General features: G+C 33.8%; 1 protein-coding gene and 1 non-coding gene across 2 annotated transcripts; both read right to left on the bottom strand.

Moving 5' to 3' along the window:
* Positions 1-9851: 9851 nt before the first annotated feature.
* On the bottom strand, positions 9852-9981 carry LOC111772004 (small nucleolar RNA SNORA18). Its single transcript, XR_002805870.2, has one exon. It is a non-coding gene; the product is annotated as a small nucleolar RNA SNORA18 (small nucleolar RNA).
* Positions 9982-12169: 2188 nt separating this feature from the next.
* LOC138917531 (olfactory receptor 4C16-like) lies at positions 12170-13099 on the bottom strand. The gene has a single exon (XM_070234676.1). The coding sequence runs from the start codon at positions 13097-13099 to the stop codon at positions 12170-12172; it is 930 nt and encodes a 309-aa protein (XP_070090777.1).
* Between the last annotated feature and the right edge of the window lie 7344 nt (positions 13100-20443).

Here is a 20443-nt window from a genome sequence, read left to right as displayed (position 1 = left end):
CTAACTATTCTGAATCTTTGTATGTGGTTAACAAGCATGAGGCAGATTAATTTGCTATTCTTGTAGGCTGAACAGACAAATCAAAATTTAAGTTTATTACATGGTGGATGTTTATGACTAACAAAGTAAGGAAAACTTTAGAGAATAATACTTTCCAGGAGGCTAACAACTTACATCATTATTTTGTAAAATATTCCCCCTGGAATGCAGACAAAATTTTTTAAGTGTTCTATGAGAATGTCACTATCAAAAAAGAATGGTCAGACTTGACACTAATTCAGAGAGTCTTCTAACAGATAATTTACAGATATTTCCATCTTTTTACACACAGATTCATCATTATAAAATAATCTAAAATAATTTTCTAATATGTTTTTATATTTATTTTGTCTATACTGTTTCTACATACAGTGAGAAAGGAACAGAAAAGAAGAACTTAGTTTTTTTGAGATTTGCTGCTAATATAAGAAATGAATAGAATAAATATAATTGTTGAGGAAGAATGATCATTTGAACTCAATAAATCTTGTATGAGCACAACATCTGTGAAAAGGTATCACGTGAAAAGCACTGTAGGGATAGAGGAATGTATTTCCTGAGTTAAGGTTTATTACAGTTTCTAGAGATGGCAGAATGCAGAAAATTGAACACATGATTTTGATGTAAGGTAGTGTGATGAGATGAATCCTCACTAAGAGCTTTGGATTCTAGAATGTTAGAAATGATGTACCTGGTTAGAAATTCTAGGAAAGGTTAATGGAGCTAGTGACCTACAGGTAACTTCTGGAGAATGCCGAATTTTCCATCTGCAAAGACAACTTTTAATAGAGTTTCTGTATCAGGATATAAGATTATTACTCCCTGTATGTTTCCAATATGATACCATTAGAATGTAATTTGCGATTTACACATTTCTGAGATTTAATTTAAAAGCTGACTACTTCTCAGAGAAAGCTCAGAAATTATGTCAATGAGGAGGCTAAAAACTGAAAGATAACTTGCCAATATGTGAGAGGGGAGTTACTGATGATATTTTGGATAAAAATCTTCCCTTTTCATCAATATTTGTCCCTGTCCAATGTTCTTCCACATGTGATATTATCCACTTCCCTCTCCACAAGACTCCTGCTCTCTTTAGAAGATTTGAAAAGAGGAACAAATAAATATTAATTTCATGTAATTTGGGCCAAACAGATATAGGAAACATAAGTAGTGGGTATTGAGATTCATGATGAATTTTTGGTTCTCAGTTAAAGCTGTTTCCAGGCCATCTCCTGAACAGATAAGCACAAATTATGTGAGTCAATATCCAGAGTGAGGAGCTCAGAAGAATAAATTACATTACTCTTTTATTTGGGGATTTAAGGGGTAAAGAATCTCAGGGCAACTTGCTAACATTCTCACAGAATATGGTAAATTCTGTGTAGAAATAAAGTAAGTATAGGGATTCTCCCAAAAATAGGAGGCTAGTGTAGCTCAACTAGGGAGGAGTGGATGGTTGAAGAGACAGTGCCTAAGTGCTTCCCACTGTAGCATCTGCAGTAAAACAGAAACACAGAAGGAGCCACCTAATAACTTGTATTTCACCATCATCAATTCTCCACCTTTTCCCACCTGCTCTTTTTAAATAGTTCTTAGTCTAGCACCCATTTCTAAACCAACACGTTCTCTTATCCTTGTTTTGACAAATTTAGCCACTTCAAAGTTGCCTTATGTTGTTTGAAGAGTTGAGGTGACTACAGCAGTTATTGGAAGATATGCTAGGTTACTGATGCCGTTTTGTCTTTGGATCTTTGTAACCTGTTGTATCAGATTCCATTGAGAACCTGATGAAAGGTATTAAAACACCTTTGAAAAAAAATTTGACGTGATTATACATACATCACACATAAAAACAAGAATAAATATTAGTAATATATGAAAAATGGATCTTGCACCCCTAAACATTTATGATTCATTAAAAAAATGCTTTAAGATGATCATTTTATGGGTATCAGAGTTTCAATGTCTTACATGCCATGTGGTACTGTTCAGAGTATGACATCCTCTACTCCAGTTGTACAATTTTCAAAAGTTATTTAAAATTGATCTCAGGTTTTTTTTTTCTTTTCCTGGCTTTATAAAGTACAAGCACATTTGTCTCTCTAACCTACACAGCAGACAGAAAGCCACAGCAAATTTATGTTGTGAATGTGTTTTGTAATCAGTATGGTGCAAAAAAATGAGGTAAATATGATCACTTTTAAGGGGTAGTAGAAAATATTCAATTTAAAAGATCTTACTGAGCAACCCCAAAGTACAAGGCATTGAGTTGGAACAATGCAGAATAAAATCCTGAGAACCCATGGTTTTCAATATTCTAACTCCAGGAAGGAAACTAAAATAAGCACATTCTTTTTTTGTGTTGAGACAATAGTATCAATTATTATAAGAAAAGCTATAATGCAAGCGTTTAGAGAACAGGAGAATGAATTTTCCTTTTCACAGGCAATCACTGAAAACCTTGTAAAGGATGTTTCTCAGCATTTTGATCCTAAAGTTCACAGAAGCTTGAAGCAGCTAGAAATAGAAAGATATTACAGCGAGAAAGGAGAGGGCAAGAGGAGTTTGCATATTGTACAACTATTTGTGTATTTTATTTTTATTTATGTTTTTTCCTGAGGAAGATTTGTCCTGAGCTAACATCTTTGTCAATTTTCCTTTATATTATATGTGAGTTGCTGCTACTAGTTATTTTAAATCCTTGGCTAGTACATTACTTCTATTACAGAGATCACACATGTTATATTTACTAATCTTAGTATAGCCCCATTACATGGTGAACATACCCTGTTTATACACAGAATCCAATAAATATTTGTTGATTTGAGAACTATATTGTCCTTTTTCTAGATTAGAGGGTATTATAGGTTACTAAATAGATTAAAATTCCTTTGTTTAAAACAGGAGGAGATTCCCTGAAGTATGCTTGAGGCCACAGAGAATATTTCTCAGAGAAATTAATAAATATATGACTAAAGTAGTCTAAATTGTTTAGAACATGAAATGATGGAATTGAGCACTGTGGTTGCAGATTTGGGTCTAGACTTTTAATGTCATCAAGAAACTATTGATTAAATATTTGATAAAGACCCACAATTATTGTTAAACAAATTAAATATAATTATTATTTATAACTATATTTTAAATAAATAAAATAACTTATAACTAAAATAATTTATAATTATTGTATGTATTATATAAATATAAATTATAAATGAATAAAATATCATAAAATATTATATGTCATTTTAAGTATATATGCCCAAATGTAAGAAAGAATTAAATTTATCCTGGAAACAGACAGGTTAATAGAATTGATAACATCCATACCAAAAACTACACTCTCTAGTGTGTGGCCAAAATCACTGACTGAATAGAGCATGAGAGAATTTCACATCATCTTGCTTCCAATGCCTACCACAGTTTCAAATGCTAATACTATAGGACACATCACTCAGTGAACAAAGGAAATGATAAACTCATTGTAATGGTTATGATGCCAAGACTCATTTCTCTTATAGTTTCAGATGTTTGTCCTGGATCACAAAGTCCAAGAGGACTTTTATTTTTTTTTTATCGTTGACACTCCAAAGTGAATAACCTCATCAGGCCTATTCCCAAAAGTTGTTTTTGATTTGGAGGAAGATGAGAGAAATTTCAGGTCTATTGAGAAGAAAATATACTAAAAGAGGGAAAAATATATAACTATGATTGTGTTAGTCTATCACAGGTTGAGCATTGGTCAACTCACAACTTACAAGGCAATATATTGAAGTTTTGGGTGAGATTGGGGAGAGAGACAATAGGATAAGTAAGTCTTCCAGATTATATTTAAATGTACTTTATTTCAGTTTATATTTTTACTTTCATACAGTGTCTTGTCCAATATCAACTTGGCAGGGAATATCTGGAGAAAGACTTTGGTCTTGGAAATAAGGGCGATGATAATATTTGTTTTCATACTTGAAAAAAAAAAGAAATCTTCATTGAAAGAAGTGACATGTCCACATTTAAGAATTGTTGACTTTGCTAAGACAGAAATAAAAAAATAAATAAATCAGTTACTGACGATCTAACATCCCTCTTTCTAAAGCCACATCTCCCTGCCATTTCTTCTTCTCTACTCCATTTCATTGTTTCATGAAGGTGGGGTTTGGGTGGTTACAGTCAAGATTTGGTCCTAAACCATTTGCTTGGTTATTCCCAAACACATAACCACTCTAGGTTTATGATGCTTAAGCTAAAAACTTGAATTGTGACAACAAACTATTAAGTAATATCCCTTCTTTAATTTAGGAGTGTCACTTCAGGAGCTCTAAGGGGCGCTTTTCAGAAACTGATGAAAGACAGATGAAAATGGGAATATTTGATATATTAACAATTAAAGAGCATTCATTTCTGTCTATTAGTATTTGCCAAGAACTAATATCATAATAGTGCTTAAAGTTTGCAGTAGATTATCCAAAGACTATAAGTGTTACCTGTTTCTCCATTCAAGTGGAATATCTGGGATATAATGTGCAGACAAGTGGAGAACATTATGTGTTTCTAGAAAATATATTATTTGTATAAATGTTTGTAACAATGTTGTATAAAGGACTATATAAAGAACACATTCTTTATCTTGTTGGGAGTGGTATGTGCATTGTTTATTATTATTCTTGAACCTACAAGGGCAGTCATGTATATCCTGAATGCCAAGTGATGCACCATGCAAAACATGGGCTCCAAGACTGACTGAAATAGAAAACTGAAGGGTCCGGCCCCAGTGGCACAACGGTTAAGTGCACACGTTCCGCTTTGGTGGCCTGGCATTTGCCGGTTTGGATCCTGGGTACAGACATGGCACCACTTGGCAAGCCATGCTGTGGTAGGCAAAATTAGTCAACATAATGTCAAAGCTAAAAAAGGGTTGCATTTGAAGAGTACTGTAGGAAAAGTATCACATCCACAAGTTTATTTGAGACTCAATGTGCCCACTGAACTGGTCACTAAAAATTTAGGAACAAAGTATGGAAGTGATGTTGAGAAATCTGTCAGAATGTACTTCATGAAGAGTATTTAATTTTGCTTAAAATATTCCATGATTTCCCATAGTACCAAGAATTAACTTGCTTTAACTATCCCATAATATCTCATGGCAAAACTTATGTTAATTCCTTTATTTTTTTCACACAATTTAGTTCACATTCATCCCTTCTTCTCATTCATGAAATCACTGAGCTGAACAATAATGTTATTGAGTTCATTCTGCTTGGGTAAAGTAAGGATCCTGTAAGGAAAAAAATAGTTTGTCACTTTTTTGATTTTCTATTTGGGTACATTGTTAGATAACTTGTTGATTATTAGACCAGCTAGGCACATGGAAGTCCAGTGTACTTCTTCCTTTTCCACTTCTCCTTATCTGGCACCTGCTGCTCTATGTCCATATCCTCTAGAATGATTGTGGCTGACCTTTTGAAGAAGACCACTATCTCTTTCAGTGAGTGCATGATCCATGTCTTTTTAAGGCATTACTTTGGTAGCCTAGAGATATTTATCCTAATCGTCATGGCTTTTTACCACTCTGTAGCCAACTGTAAGTCCCTGTGCTACACAACTAAGACGAGTTATCAAGTCTGTGGTTTACTAGTGGCTGTGGCCTGGGTGGGGTCCTGTATACATTCTTCAGCTCAGATTTTTATGACCTTGAGTTTACCTTTTTGTGGTCCCAATGTGATTGATCACTATGAAACTTACCTGTACAGACACCTACGTGGTAAATCTACTCTTAGTGTCCAATGGTGAAGCCATCTGTATAGTGAGTTTTGTCATGGTGATGTTCTCCTTTGTTATCATTTTGCATTCTCTGAGAAACCACAGTGCTGAAGGAATAAGAAAAGCCTTCTCCACCTGTATCTCCCACATCACAGTGGTCATCGTGTTCTTTGGTCCTTATATATTTATATAAACATACCCTGCAACCACCTTCTGCATGGACAAGATGACACCTGTCAATTGGAAAAGCTTTGTTCAACCTTCTGATTTGTACACTGAGAAATGAAAAAGTGAAAAATGCAATGAGAAAGTTGTGGAACAAGAAGTTGGTCTCAGATGCCAAAAGAAGAATGGTAGTTTTAATTTCTCTTAATAGTTTGGATTGACCTAGCAGTTCATAGAGAATATGATATTCTTATTGTGGAGTTATTACAATCCTAACTTGGGGCATGAGAGTTACTTCCTTCAGGAAAATAAAGAATGTGAACACACAAGCTGATTAGTATCGAGTAAAATATATGAAGGGGATGTGACAGCACCACGTATAGTCTGGTATGGAAGGCCCATTGCCTTAGTGGTTCACTGCTGTTTCTCTGACTTCTGCCTTCCTAGTGTCACCTATGGTTTTTATCTAGTGTTTTTCCTGTTCTTCATCATGTTGACTACTGATGCTTCCTGCTTCTAGATTACCCTCCTCCCCATGCTTATCTCTACAGCCTAGCTACTTTTACCTCTTCCAAAGGGTTTCATTTATTAGACACTTCTGTCTCGACACATTTGATCATCGACCTTCAACTTAATTGTTCTTCCTGATTCAGCAGAAAGTATCAGATTCAAGTAACTGTAAAAAGTCCATATAGTAAGGAACAAGATAAAATCTAGTAATCCTCTTTCCAATTCTTGAGCATTTACTGAAAATTCTAAGCTTGTGTTTACTTAGATCTTTCTCAAACTGAGAAAATGCACCTTCCTGAGGTAGGTCTTGGATCTTAGGAAGGCTGTGACTGTTGGTTTTTGTACTCAGAATAGCATTCTTTTGGTAAAATCTACTTTATACTCTCAACTTGATTCTTTCTTTGGGGCAGGGGGTGGTATTAAGTTTTCTTTTGAATCATGTGAATTAATTGTAGCATAGCTGGCCCAAATTAAGTGTGATATATTAATGTGGTCTACAAGTAGAGAGAGTAATCAATTGATGTTACTGAATTTTAAAATATTAATAGAATAAAATAATGAATGAGATAATCTTAAGAAGGATATTTATGTTTCAAAATGGCAATATTTACATAACAGTTGTGAATTATAAATTTCCTTTCTGAAAAAGGCAAAATGTGGGAACTGTAAAAAACCAGTCATTGCTAGGGATTCAACGAGAGAGGAGAAGAGATGAATAGATGGAGGACAAGTCAATTTTAGTGAAGGAGAACAAATATTTATGATACTGGAATGATGGAAACATGACATAATGAATAACCCAAACCCCATAAAACTGTACAATACAAAGTATAAGCCCTAACATAAACTATGAACTTTAGTACAAGTGTGACAATATTGGTTTACCAATGTAACTAATGTAGCAAACTGATGCAATATGTCAGTAAATGGGGAAGCTGAGGGCGACAGAGAAGATATGTGGGAACTCTCTGTACTTTTTTGAAACTTTTCTGTAAGCCTAAAACTGCACTAAAAAATAAAGTCTATTTTAAAAAGTTATATTCACAAGGGAAAATTTGACATATCACCATGATTTAAAATATTTTATTTGAATTATTTATACTAATTTATTATGTAATAGAAGTATATATTATTAAGCTACATATTTATATCCCGAAGTTTTTTATTATTTACTCTTCTATGCTATATAAATACCATTAATGAATATATATGATTGTGTTTTCTGTGTGAAAACAACCCTTAATTGAGATATTATTATATAAATGCAAGCATTAACTTAAATGATGTCATTGGTCATGGATAATTTGCATATATTTCCATATATTTGCATATATGTGTATATGTATGCCACATCTTATTTATCCCTTCAACCGCTTATGTTGTTTCCATATCTTGGCTATTGTAAATAATGCTGCAATGAACATGTAGGTGCATATATCATTTTGACTTAGCGTTTTTGCTTTTTTTGGATAAATATCAAGAAGTGGAATTGCTGGATCATATGGTAGTTCTACTTTTAATGTTTTGAGGAAGCTCCACACTGTTAAAAATTTTTTTTAAAAATCTAACTATATGCTATCTACAGGAGACCTATTTTAAATTTAAGAACACTCATAGACTGCAAATGAAATGATGGAGTAAGATATTCCATGTAATTGCTAACCAGTAGAGGGCAGGATGACTAAACTATTATCAAATATAAAATAGGCAAAAGAGACAAAGAAAGTCATTACAAATGACAAAGAATCATTTCCATAGGAAATTATAACAAATATAAATATATATGCATCCGAAATCATAGCATCAAAATACACAAAGTGAATATTGATGGAACTAAAGGGATAAATACACAGGAATACAACAACAATAGAAGATATTGGTATCCCACTTACAAAAATGGACAGAACATTTAAACAGAAAATCAATAAGGAAACAACAGACTAGAACAACACTATTGGTGAGATGAACCTAACAGACACATCCAGAACATTCCAACAACAGCAGCAATACACATATTCTTTTAAAGAGCTCACAGAATTTTCTTCATGATAGACCATATGTTAGGACACGAAATAAGTCTTAACAAACTTAAGAAGATTGAAATCATTCCAAATATCTTTTCTGAGCACAGTGGAGTGAAACAAGAAATCAATAATAAGAGAAAAGAGAAAAATTCACAAATTCATTGAAATTAAAATAAAACACTCTTGAATAACCATTGAGCAAAAGAGGAAATCAAAGGGAAACTGGAAAATGTCTAAGACAAATTAAAATGGAAACATAACATACCAAGAATTATGGGATGTCCCAAAAGTATTGGTAAGAGGGAAGTTTATAGTGATTAACACCTAAATTTTTCCGTATTTATTTATTTCTTTGTGGATGTACATCATAATATATTTCAAATTCTGTGTAGATTACATCATGTTCACCACCCGAAAACCAATTATATTCCATCCCCTTACATGTGAACCTAATTACCCCTTTTGCCCTCCCTCCTTCCCCCATGGTAACCACCAATCCAATCTCCAATGCTATGTGTTTGCTTGTCGTTGTTTTTACCTTCTACTTATGAGTGGGGTCATGTGGAATTTGACTTTCACCCTCGGAATTACTTCACTCAGCATAATACCCTCAAGATCCATCCATGTTGTCACAAAATGGCTGAATTTCATCATTTCGTATGGCTGATTAAAGTCAATAAATTTTTATTTAGGGAATTTTACATATGATTCCTTCCTCTGCCCATCAAGCTTACTTTAGTTCCACCAAAATTTGAGTCAAGATTAATCTACACAACAGCCCTTTTACAAAGAACCTGTGCTTTTTTTTAGATGAAATATATCTGATATATAACGTGGTGTAAATTTAAGGTGCATATGTTAAGTTGGTACATTTATATATTATAATATGATTCCTTTAGAAAAGAAAGAATTTAAAAAATGCATTGAGAACAGTGTTATATTGGTGAATGGAAGTTTTACCATTCTGTCATGAATGTAGAGAAGTCTTTAAGAATACTTGTAAGAAACATTTCAAAGAATGGTAAAAAAGATAAAAACAAATAAACAAATAAATATAACCTATGTTTAGTCCACAGTTGTCATTGTCAGTCAGCCCACAATTTTTTAGTTGAGTTTGTTTTATCTCCACTTGAATATGGATATACTGATGACACACTTCAAAAATTTCCCACCTAGAAACTTTGGGAATTAATTTCTTCAAGAAATTTACTTTAGGGTCTTCTGAATATGAATTAAGTTCAAATCATATTCACTCCTAAGCTTCCACACCAAAGAATTGTACAGGTATTTAAGATACTGTCAATACCTAAGATTAAAAAAAGTCAACCATTGGGTCTTTTATACTTTTAGGAACTCTGTATTGTTGTTCTTTCCCACAGATCTAACAAAAAGTTCTGTGAGTAAAGCAAACCACATAGTTACTTGACAAGGCATTTCCAATAATGTGAGTCTACATAAAAAGCCCCATTGGATAGAGCTCAATTCAAGATTTATATTTTACCATGCTGTGTTAACATCTCCCATAATAAAGTGCTCCCATGGTTCACACTTGTACTTAGCAGCAAAGTCCTGCGATTTTCTCATGCATTTCATTTTCTCCTAGAGCAAGAATGCACATTCTTGCTTAGACTTTCTTGCAGCTTTCCCCTGGTTAGTTGGTAGGAAGCAATAAGGGGTATAGGAGGAAGCCCAGGGAGGAAAGCAAATACCATTGCATGACAACTTGTTCAAATAAGGTAATGGCATGGTGTCTAGGCTAAGGAAGACTGTTCTTTCCTCTCTTTCAATGGAGAGGAAGCTGCTTATGATAATCAGGAGGGTGCAAGATAATTTGTGAGTTCATGGTTTTCACCCTTCCCTGCACAATTTTGTCTGTCTAGATCTCAGAGTCCCACTCTTTTCTTATCAGAATACTGACTTCAACAAAAAATTCCTAGTGAGGTTGCATATTCAGTCATCTTTACCATTCTATCATCTTTATTATAAAATCCTGGACAAAAATTAGACCATAATCTCTGTGGGCAGCAGATGCATCAACAGTGGGCATGGAAGCTCTGTGTTAAAAGTAGGTCCATCAGACATATTAGATAGAGTGTATCTGCAGAGGCACCTAAATTGGATCCAATACACAGCCCTTTTCATAATTACTTTGTCTTGAAATAGAAGAAGACGTCAGCTAAAACTATGCCAAGTGGAACTGACTATTTTGCAAAGCTTACAAGAGCAGAACCAAACTCCAGCAGCTGTGATCAATAATAAATCCTTGAGATGAAGGAGCCTTGAAATTCATAGAATATGAAAAATGTGATGTATATATGTCACTAGAGTTTATTGTGGAATTCACAGTTTTACATTCCCACATGGAGAAATAGATCATTTTCTCAAGCTAAAGAAATTCTAAAGTTCCTGGTACAATAAAATTAATATAAAACTAGTAATCTTAGTATAATTAAGTAATTTATAAATAGAGGTAGAAGTTCCAAATAAACAAAAATACTCATTGAATTTTCTCTATGGATAAAAATACAAATAAGAAGAGAAATTGAAATCAGAAGATTCTTAGGGTTCATACAATGTCTGTGGTGTTGATGAAGGGTGACAAATGGTGATATCCATCTCCATTGCGTAAACATAATTTTCATTCAAATATCTCAGTCTCATTCAAATTACTCTCTTTTCTGGATTATATTAAATCTAACTAAAATTATTCATATCAGTGATGTAACTCTTCTGCTCCAAAGCCTAAAAATCCTCCTCTGGGTTACAATATTCTTTCTTTAATCAATTCTTATTTTCATGTTCCCTACTATCAACTGCATATACTCTTCTAGGCCATATAAATATGTCCATATTAAATTGGGCCATCTATTCCATAATCATAAGAGGCTAATCTTATGAACAAATTATTATAATTGGCATGATTCAAGAGAAAACTTAAAACTTTCCCAAAATTAGAATGGATCATTTTAGGAGCAAAAAGTAATTTTTACAAACAGAATAATATTGAGTATAACCTAAATAATGAGAAACTTCCTAAGATAAAAAAGACTCCTTCAGAAGGGTGAATGTTCTCACAGTGTTCTGTCATTCTTCTAGAAGGACCTAAGTAACATATGATAATAATTCAAAGTATAACCACAGCACATAGAAGAGAGATTATCTACATTACATGTCTTGTCCTTTGCAACATGAAGCTTCTATAATTATTTAAATCTGGTGCTTTCTTTGAGTCAGGAAGTGCAACCAAGTTGAAGGTTCATGATCAGACACTATGATCCCACAGTACTTAATAAATGAACAGTTTGGAGGAAACCTTGCCAGGCTGTGGATATAAGCATGTAGAAGTGTAAGTATAAATAGAGAACACAAAGACTCAATATGAGGAAGGGCAGAGAAAATACTAGATCAAAACACAGTGATATTAGGCAGGCAAGAGAGGCAGAGTAAAGCATGTGTCTTACATGACTGTTTCTAGCTGGGGCTGCCTCTATTTCTATGTAAAACTGACTCAATGCTAATCAGTATATGAGTTCATATTGCCTATCTTCTTGAAGAAACCAATTCTTATGTCCCACTTTAGAATTATGTTAACTCTACAATAAGAGGATGATGTTCTCTATGGACTTTTTTGATCAATCCTAATTATAAAGAAAATTTGAAACTTCTATTCATCATTTGTCACCTGAGATCAACTTCATGTTCCATACTTTCCTCATGGCATTTTTCACTTCTGCATTTCTCAGTGTATAAATCATAGAATTGAACAAAGTTGTTCCAATTGTGTAAAACACAGCTATCATCTTCTCCATGGAGAACGTGGTTGCAGGCCTTGTGTATATAAATATGCAAGGACCGAAGAACAAGATGACCCCGATGATGTGAGAAATGCAGGTTGAGAAGGCTTTTTTCCTCCCTTCAGCACTGTGGTTTCTCAGAGAACGCAAGATGATAACATAGGAGAACATCACCATGACAAAACTCACTGTACAAATGCCCCCACTGTTGGACACCAAGAGTAGATTGACCACATAGGTGTCTGCACAGGCAAGTTTCAACAAAGGCTGCAAGTCACAGAAATAGTGATCAATCACATTGGGACCACAGAAGGGGAAATTCAAGGCCAGAAAAATCTGAGCTGAAGAATGTACACAGGACCCCACCCAAGCCACAGCCCCCAATGCACCACAGACTTGATGGCTCATGATGATCGTGTAGCGTAGGGGCTTACAGATGGCCACATAGCAGTCAACAGCCATGATAATTAGGATGAAGATCTCCAGGCAGCCAAAGAAATGTGATGAAAAGACTTGGATCATGCACTCATTGAAAGAGATAGTGGTCTTCTTCAAAAAGGCATCCACAATCATTCTAGGGCCTATGGATGTAGAGAGGAAGGTATCAGATAAAGCTAAGTGGAAAAGGAAGAAGTACATTGGACTTCCAAGTGCCCGGCTGGTCTTGATGGTAGCAATAATCAGAAAGTTACCCAGCAAAGTCCCCAAATAGATAAGTAAGAAAGTGAAAAACACTATTTTCTTCCTAACAGGTTCCTGGGTTAACCCAAGCAGAATGAACTCAGTCACATTATTATTCAGCTGCATGATCTCTTGAATGAGAAGAAGGAGTGTGAAATGGTTCATCTGCAAAAAATAAGGGAATTAATTCATGGTGGTATGTGTAACATATAGTGTGATATATGATGTTATGGAATATTTTAACAAAAATAAATGTTCCTTATCATGGGCATTTTAGCTGTTGCTTCTTAGTAACTCACCTCAACACTTTGTTCCACAGCTTGTAATGTGGCTCCATTTTATTATTAATTTCATTATTTTTCCATATTTAATAAATTGGCATCCATGCTTGGATGGTGTATCACTTGGGGTTTTGGATATATCTGACTACTTTTGGAAGTTCATAATATAAATGGAAAATTATACCCCACCCCCTACGCATAAATAATATCTTCTTTACACATATATTTATCATTGTGTATTTGTTACACATAATTCTAGAAATGTGCATTTTTTAATATATATTATGCTTCCCCTCACTGGATGCTAATTTCCAGATATTAGAGCTTGAAAAGAGAAACAGGAAGTACATATATCCTCTAAAAAATATGATGTTACCTTGTGGTGCTCTTATGATATTTAGTATTTAATATATACTAATGTAGAGAAGTGAATAGTCCTTAATAGTTGGCAATATCTCAAATATCCTTATTTCTACTTTTTTCTTTTTCCCATTTATGAAAGACACCCCTTAGAGGACCCAAAGTCCCTAAGGTTGCATATAAATGAAAGGGGGGTGTTATAACTCAACAGTTCTTGTTTTCATAATTCAAGCATTTAACTTAAACAATTTACATCTGAAATGATTTTGGGAGGACACCACGCAGTTCACATAGGATCAGATGATGGTTGTAATCTCTAGTAGAGTTTGTATTATCCAAGCACCTGAAAACTCCTTTGTTCTTGTAACAAACCAGAGATTCAGAGGAGGGAAGGAGATATAATTTTAGACAACAGGAGTAGTGGGCAGTCAGTAACTGACTTCATTCAATTTATTTCTGTCCTGGCTAAGTCACTGATGATTTAACTTTGAAATTTAATTTATTTCAATGAATATTTCTCTTTTTTCAAACTTAGAAAGGAATACTATCACTGCCTTCACTTCTAAGAAGAAAACTTTTTATCTACATCATTCTTTTCAAGATAATTTTGAAAGGGACTATATACAAGTAAAAAATTTGGAAGGCTTATGTATCTCATTGTGTTCCTCTTCAATCCTTCAATACACTGTCTTGAAAGTTGTAAGTGGCCCAAGCACAACTATGATAGACTAAACAGATGCAAATTTCCCTTGTACATCTTTTCCTCTCGGTTGGTAAACTTTCTTCTCCTGAGCCCACTTGAAATATACATTATGTTCCTCCAAATCAAAAACTACTCTCAGGAAAGTGTCTGATTAAGTAATTTATATTAGGATACCAGATTTTTAAAAAACTCTCTTTGTGCTATGAAACTTTTGACAAATACCTTCAACTATGAGGAAACTGATCCTTAGTATCTTAATCAAAACAATAAGCTCATTCTTTCATTCTTAACTTGAAAGAGTGATCAATCATGAAATATTTGTACTTGAAGTTAAGTCCCATAATTGTGGCCACTACTTTGAGTGTATGACTTTTGATTTGTGCTATCAACCCCATTAGAATGTTCATTTATAGAGCAAGTTTATTTTATTTTATTGTTTTGCTAAGTAATATTTACCCTGAGCTAACATCTGTTGCCAATGGTAGAGGTATCATTTTTGTTTGAGGAAGATTGACCTTGAGCTAACATGTGTGCCAGTGTTCCTCTATTTTTGTATATGCAATGCTTCCACAGCATGGCTGATGAGTAGAATAGGTCCTGGTCCAGGATCCAAACACACAAACCTGGGCTACTGAAGTGGAGTTCATGGAACTTTAATTCCTTGGTCATGGGGCTTGCCGTAGGAACAAGTTTATTTATACATCTGCACATATATTGTTTAAGATAAATTAAGAATTATAAATAAATATATTTTCATTAATTTATTAATAATGATGAGTTCTCATAAATATTTAGTCAGCAGTTCAATCAATAGTCTCCTTCCTTCTTAGAATGTCACTTCATTTCTAACTACTTCAACTGTCCCAAAACTCCAGGACCCAACTGCTAAGAAACCTTCTCTGGTGGCTTTCAGTGACTGCTTTATGATAAAAGAAATTCTCTCTCCTGTTCCCTAAGGGCTTCGTTGATAGCTTTTCTTATAATATCACATAATATTAGTTAAACTCACTTATATGTGCTCTCTCTTTAGCATCCTTTTTGGAATAAAAATATTTGAAAATTATGTATTCTCAGATTTTATTCTCCACAGTTCAAAACTCAATGCCTTGTACAATGTAGGTGCTGAGTAAATGTTTTTAAATTGAATCTTCTCAATTACTTCTTAATATATTTATCTGATTGGTTTAGTGCTATTCTGGTTACAAAATGCATTCACATCATTAATCTTCTGTGGCCTTCTGTCTATTATGCATGGTAGACAAACATACTCCCAATTGATAAATTCAGAAAAAAAAACTGAAATGAATTTTAAATAACTTAGTAAATCATCTCCACAATCTGGAGTAGAAGATGGTGTAGTCTGAACAGCACCACATGGCCATGTAAGATTTGAGACCCTGATACCCACAAAAATGATCATCTTAGCATTTAACTATTTTTTTTATCATGAATCCTTGGCCCTTACAGAATACGAGGAGAGTCTTGACATGTGTCATATCCTCCTGATATTGATTATGTTTTTGTTCATGTCTTTGTGGATGATCATATGTAGATTTTTTTCCAGAGGTATGTTAACACCTTTCATCAGGTTCTCAAAGGAATCTGACACAAAAAATGGGTAACAATGATCTGAAGACAACACTAATAAAATAGCACATCTTAATAACTGTTGTACTTACCTGAAACAAGTTTAGCCAAACTTAGAATGGCTAAATTTGTCAAAACAATAATAAACAATGTGTTGGATGTGGAGGTAACAGAATAGAGCTGAAAGAAAAGCAGAGAGATAAAGGTGGAAAATAGATGAGGGTGGAATAGAGTGTTAGGTGGATCTTTCTAACCTATCCTATCTGTTTTATTGCAGAGGCCACAGTAAGAATCTTTACTCTCCTTAACAACTCTCTCTTAAACTACTCAACCCTCGCTTATTTTGTTACACTAGAATTCTATCTTTGGGAGAATCTCATTTTATGTATACGCAAAATTCACCATTTACTGCTGGAAGGTTAACAGGTTGACCCAAGATTCTTTATCCCTCAAAAGACCAAATTAAAGAATGATAAAAAGCTCCCCTCCCACACATATGGGACATTACCTTTATCCTTCATTACATAGTTTTTAGCTTCCACATTGTCATTTCTGAATTTTCCATGAGTAGTGGTTATTCAGTTTTTCAAACTAAATCTGAGATGCATGTAAACTGCAAATTCTGTTCTTATGATGTCATTTTAGAAACATGCAGAGATTAGTAATTCTATACTGTAACAAACAACATTATATTTAAAGCTGTCACTTGGAGATGACATTCTGCAGAAGCTATGTGAAGGTCACTACCTCTATTAACCTTTTCTCTAAGCTCTAATCAGGCATAATCTTTTCTAACTTTTAATGCCCCTAGTGAGGACTTATCTTGCTCAGCTACCTTACATGAAAAGCATTTGTGAACTTTTTTACTCTGCCATCTCAAGAATCTGTAGTAAACCTTAGGGCGTGGAATTCCTCCTTGTATCCACACACAACAATGATGGCTTTTCACATACTTTGTGCACATAACATATTTGTTGAGTTCAAAAGACCTGTTTATTCTAAAGCTTATATTTCATTCTATTTATTTACTATATTAAGAGTAAATTTTTTAAAAACATTATTCTTTTATCTGTTCCTTTATCAGAAGAAGTAGGAGCAATATAAACACACATAAAATATATTTAAAAACTAATTTGCATTATTCTGTAATGATGCCTTTCTGGGTACAAAGATGAAAATAACCTGTCACTTACCTGTTAGAATACTCCAGAGTAGTGTCAAGTCTTTCCATCCCTTTTTGAAAGCAGCCATCCCACAGAATACTGGGAGAAAAATTCCCTGTTTTAATTCCTGAGGGAATATTTTGACATAATGATGTAAAATATAAGCATCCTAGATAGTAGTATGCCCTAAATTATCCTTTTCTTTGCTAATCAGAAGCATCCCAAATGCTGTATTAAATTTAACTTTGATTTGTCTATTTAGCCCACAAAAGAGAAAGTGAACCCTCCTCACACTCGGTATCCAAATACAAACAAGGGTTTAGAGGTATTATGTGTGTTAGGCTGACCAAAGATATCAGGGGAAGAAGAGGAAAACATAAATGGATGGCAGAGAGGGTGATAGAGAAGAGGAAGAAGAAAAACAGTGTCTTTGGTGGAAGAGGAAGTAGATCAGCAGGAAACTACTCTGCTCTCACCTAGTTCCCTAAATTACCCCTCTGTGCATTAGGAGAGACGCTTTCCTAGCTCTTGTAATTTATCTGCAAGTACAACCCAGGGAAGGCAATATGGTGTCCCGCAATGAGAAGTTCTATTCTGTGTGCTATAGCCATCCTTCATGAAGGAACAACAGATTTATACTGAGAATTAATATGCATACTGAGCATTGATTAGATATCTCATATTTTTTTAATTCAATTCTATGTGTTTTTCTAATTAATGTTAGTAAACAGACACTTATTTTGGAATACACTTTATTGAAAAACTGTTACTTCACCAAATATTTATCGAATACATTTTGTGTATTAGACTCTATTTATCACTCTACATAAGTTATATCATTTCATTTACATAACTATTCAATGAGGTAGGTCTTAACAATGACATTTCATATAAAAAAACTAAAACTCACAGAAGTTAAGCAGCTTGCTCAATTGCATATTTAATAAGTTCAATATGGAGATCTAATCACTGTCTTTTTCCATGGTTTGCCTTCTTTCCACACATTTTCGTGACACCAGCCCAAGTTGAAAACCTGGTAGTACTAGACAGTGATGAGGATGAAAAAAATTTCTAATGGCTAGCAGTGGTATCTCAGCTTGGGGAGTTTAGAATATTAGAGCAATGATGACAGGGTCTGATAGTCATAGGATATACAAGGGAAAACGTTCAGTAGACATTTGGCTTTTTTTAAATTGTGAATCTCAAGTTAGGGCTGTAGAACTAGATTGTGAAATCATTACTGGTAAATGATAGTTTAAATCATGAGATTGAGTGAGGTCACCCAAAGAAAATAGATAGTTTGGAGAAGTGAGTAAATGACAAAATGTAGAGTTTCATGAACATTTAAAAGAATTTCTGAAGACTCTTAAGAAGCATGCTTAAAGGATCATGAGTAAAATCATGAAAGCACAGTGATTTGAAATCCAAAGGATTAGAATTTCAGGAAAAAATGAGTGAATCTTCTGCATAAGAAGGCCACATGAGTACTAGTGTCTAAAACTCAGATACATGAACATCCTGAATGAAATGATCGATCATTGAGAAATTAAAAATAGGAAAATGTTGCATAAAGACCAGAAACCAGGAAAAAAATCCTATTTTATTCTTCAAACTCTTATTGAGTTCTGGAAATTTTAGATAGTCATTGAGGGTAGGGTTCATGACTATCCTGTTCTCCAGCATATCTACAATAGCAAATATTTATAAACAACAGTTCACATTGTGCTTCAAATTATCAATTGTTTACTAGGTGAATGAATGATTAAAACAATTCAAGCCTAATTGAAAATAATTTGAGTAATAATTTGAAATTACCTTTTCTGAAAAATTACCTATGTAGTGGTTAAAGAAATAGGTTGAGATTCTCTCTGAACTACACTAAAACCACTAATTTAGGACAGAGGTAGATGTGAGGTCAGGTCTTGGGACACAACAAATACTCCTTTAGGAATCCCTTTCATTTATGTGCCTCAAAACCATTTAGAATCAACAGCCCTGGGAGACATCAGCTGGGACACTGAAAATGTCAGGTTGTTCTTATAATAGAGTATGATATTTCTCATGCTGTGGTGTGGAATACAGCCCTCAAAGAAGGATGTATTCAACCTTTGGTGTATATTTGTTTTGCTATAAAAATATCTAAATACTTCTGTAGATTTATCCTGCCTTCATCATAAGGATGCTAAAGGTGAGTTACAAAAAACTATCTTATAGGCCTTGAATTGATTGTTTTTGCTGGACACAAGTCCATTTTCCTTCTTGGAGTAACTGCAAGTTGATTTTCTTCTGAGAAACCACAATTTCTCCATTTTCATTACATAAGGTATGAGGAGTGCTATCTCCCAAAGATGGGTATCATTCTTGTGTGGTCAATCAGAAAGCATTTCCCCAGGTTGTAATGATTGGGTCATGTATCTATTGGCAAATAAGATGCAATCTCAGTACTTTTCTTGAACTATTGAGAAAATTTTTTTTTTTCCTAATAGAGTTTCTCAGAGTACAGATGTGGAACTCCTCGTAATCTTACCATGAGTGGAGAAAGCCGTGTAGAAAATGGAACCAACACAAAATGAAGCAGAGGCAACAGACAAGCAGAAGAAAGTGATTCTTATAATAGAATTCCAACTGTAGAATTCACTCATTTCCAAACAATTTTACTGTATTTTATTTGATTCATTTTATATTATTGCCTTTTACATTTATTTAAATAATATAATGAATATTTGTAAGCTTACTACTATCCCAATATGGTATCTACCTACCATTACCAATAATTAAATCAATTTTTAACCTTTTCCATATCCTGCCCCCTGCCTCACCTTAAAGATAACCAATTTCCTGATTTTTTAATTGCGCAATTATCTTGCTTCCTAAAAACAGAATATCTTTATCACATACGTATCTTTTTAGTTTTTCCTGGTTCTGAACTTAGCGTACTATCTGCAGACTTCTAGGAGTTGTTTTTATTTTTTCATCCACTTTAATGCTACTAACTTTTATATCAGTTGTTGAATATAGTTGTAGATTCATTTTCACTTCTATACATACTCTATTCTGTGATAATTTCAAAATTTTTTCATCCATTATCCTCTCAATTAGTATTTCACTACTATGAATAGTAATTATGAACATTTTTAACCATGTCCTCTAGAAATGTAATTGAAATGTTGCAGGATGTGGCAATATTCAACTTTAAAACATAATGTAATATATTTCCACAAGGAGTCCAGGAATTTTAGTCTAAACCAAAAAAGGAGAGGAGTGGAATATTTACAAACATATCAAAAAACTATACATGATGAGTGAAGGATTAAGTAGATGAATGTTCTGTACTGTTGTTACTGTTTTAATTAAGAACATGAATAAATTTGTAATA

Source organism: Equus caballus, chromosome 14 (assembly GCF_041296265.1).
Source record: "Equus caballus isolate H_3958 breed thoroughbred chromosome 14, TB-T2T, whole genome shotgun sequence".
NCBI lineage: Eukaryota > Metazoa > Chordata > Mammalia > Perissodactyla > Equidae > Equus > Equus caballus.
The sequence above is the reverse complement of the archived record's forward strand: the minus strand, read 5'-3'. Positions and strand labels throughout refer to the sequence as shown.

Bases quoted from the DNA above. Each gene is read 5' to 3' on its own strand.
- LOC138917531 (XM_070234676.1), bottom strand. From the start codon at position 13,099: ATGCAGCTGAATAATAATGTGACTGAGTTCATTCTGCTTGGGTTAACC.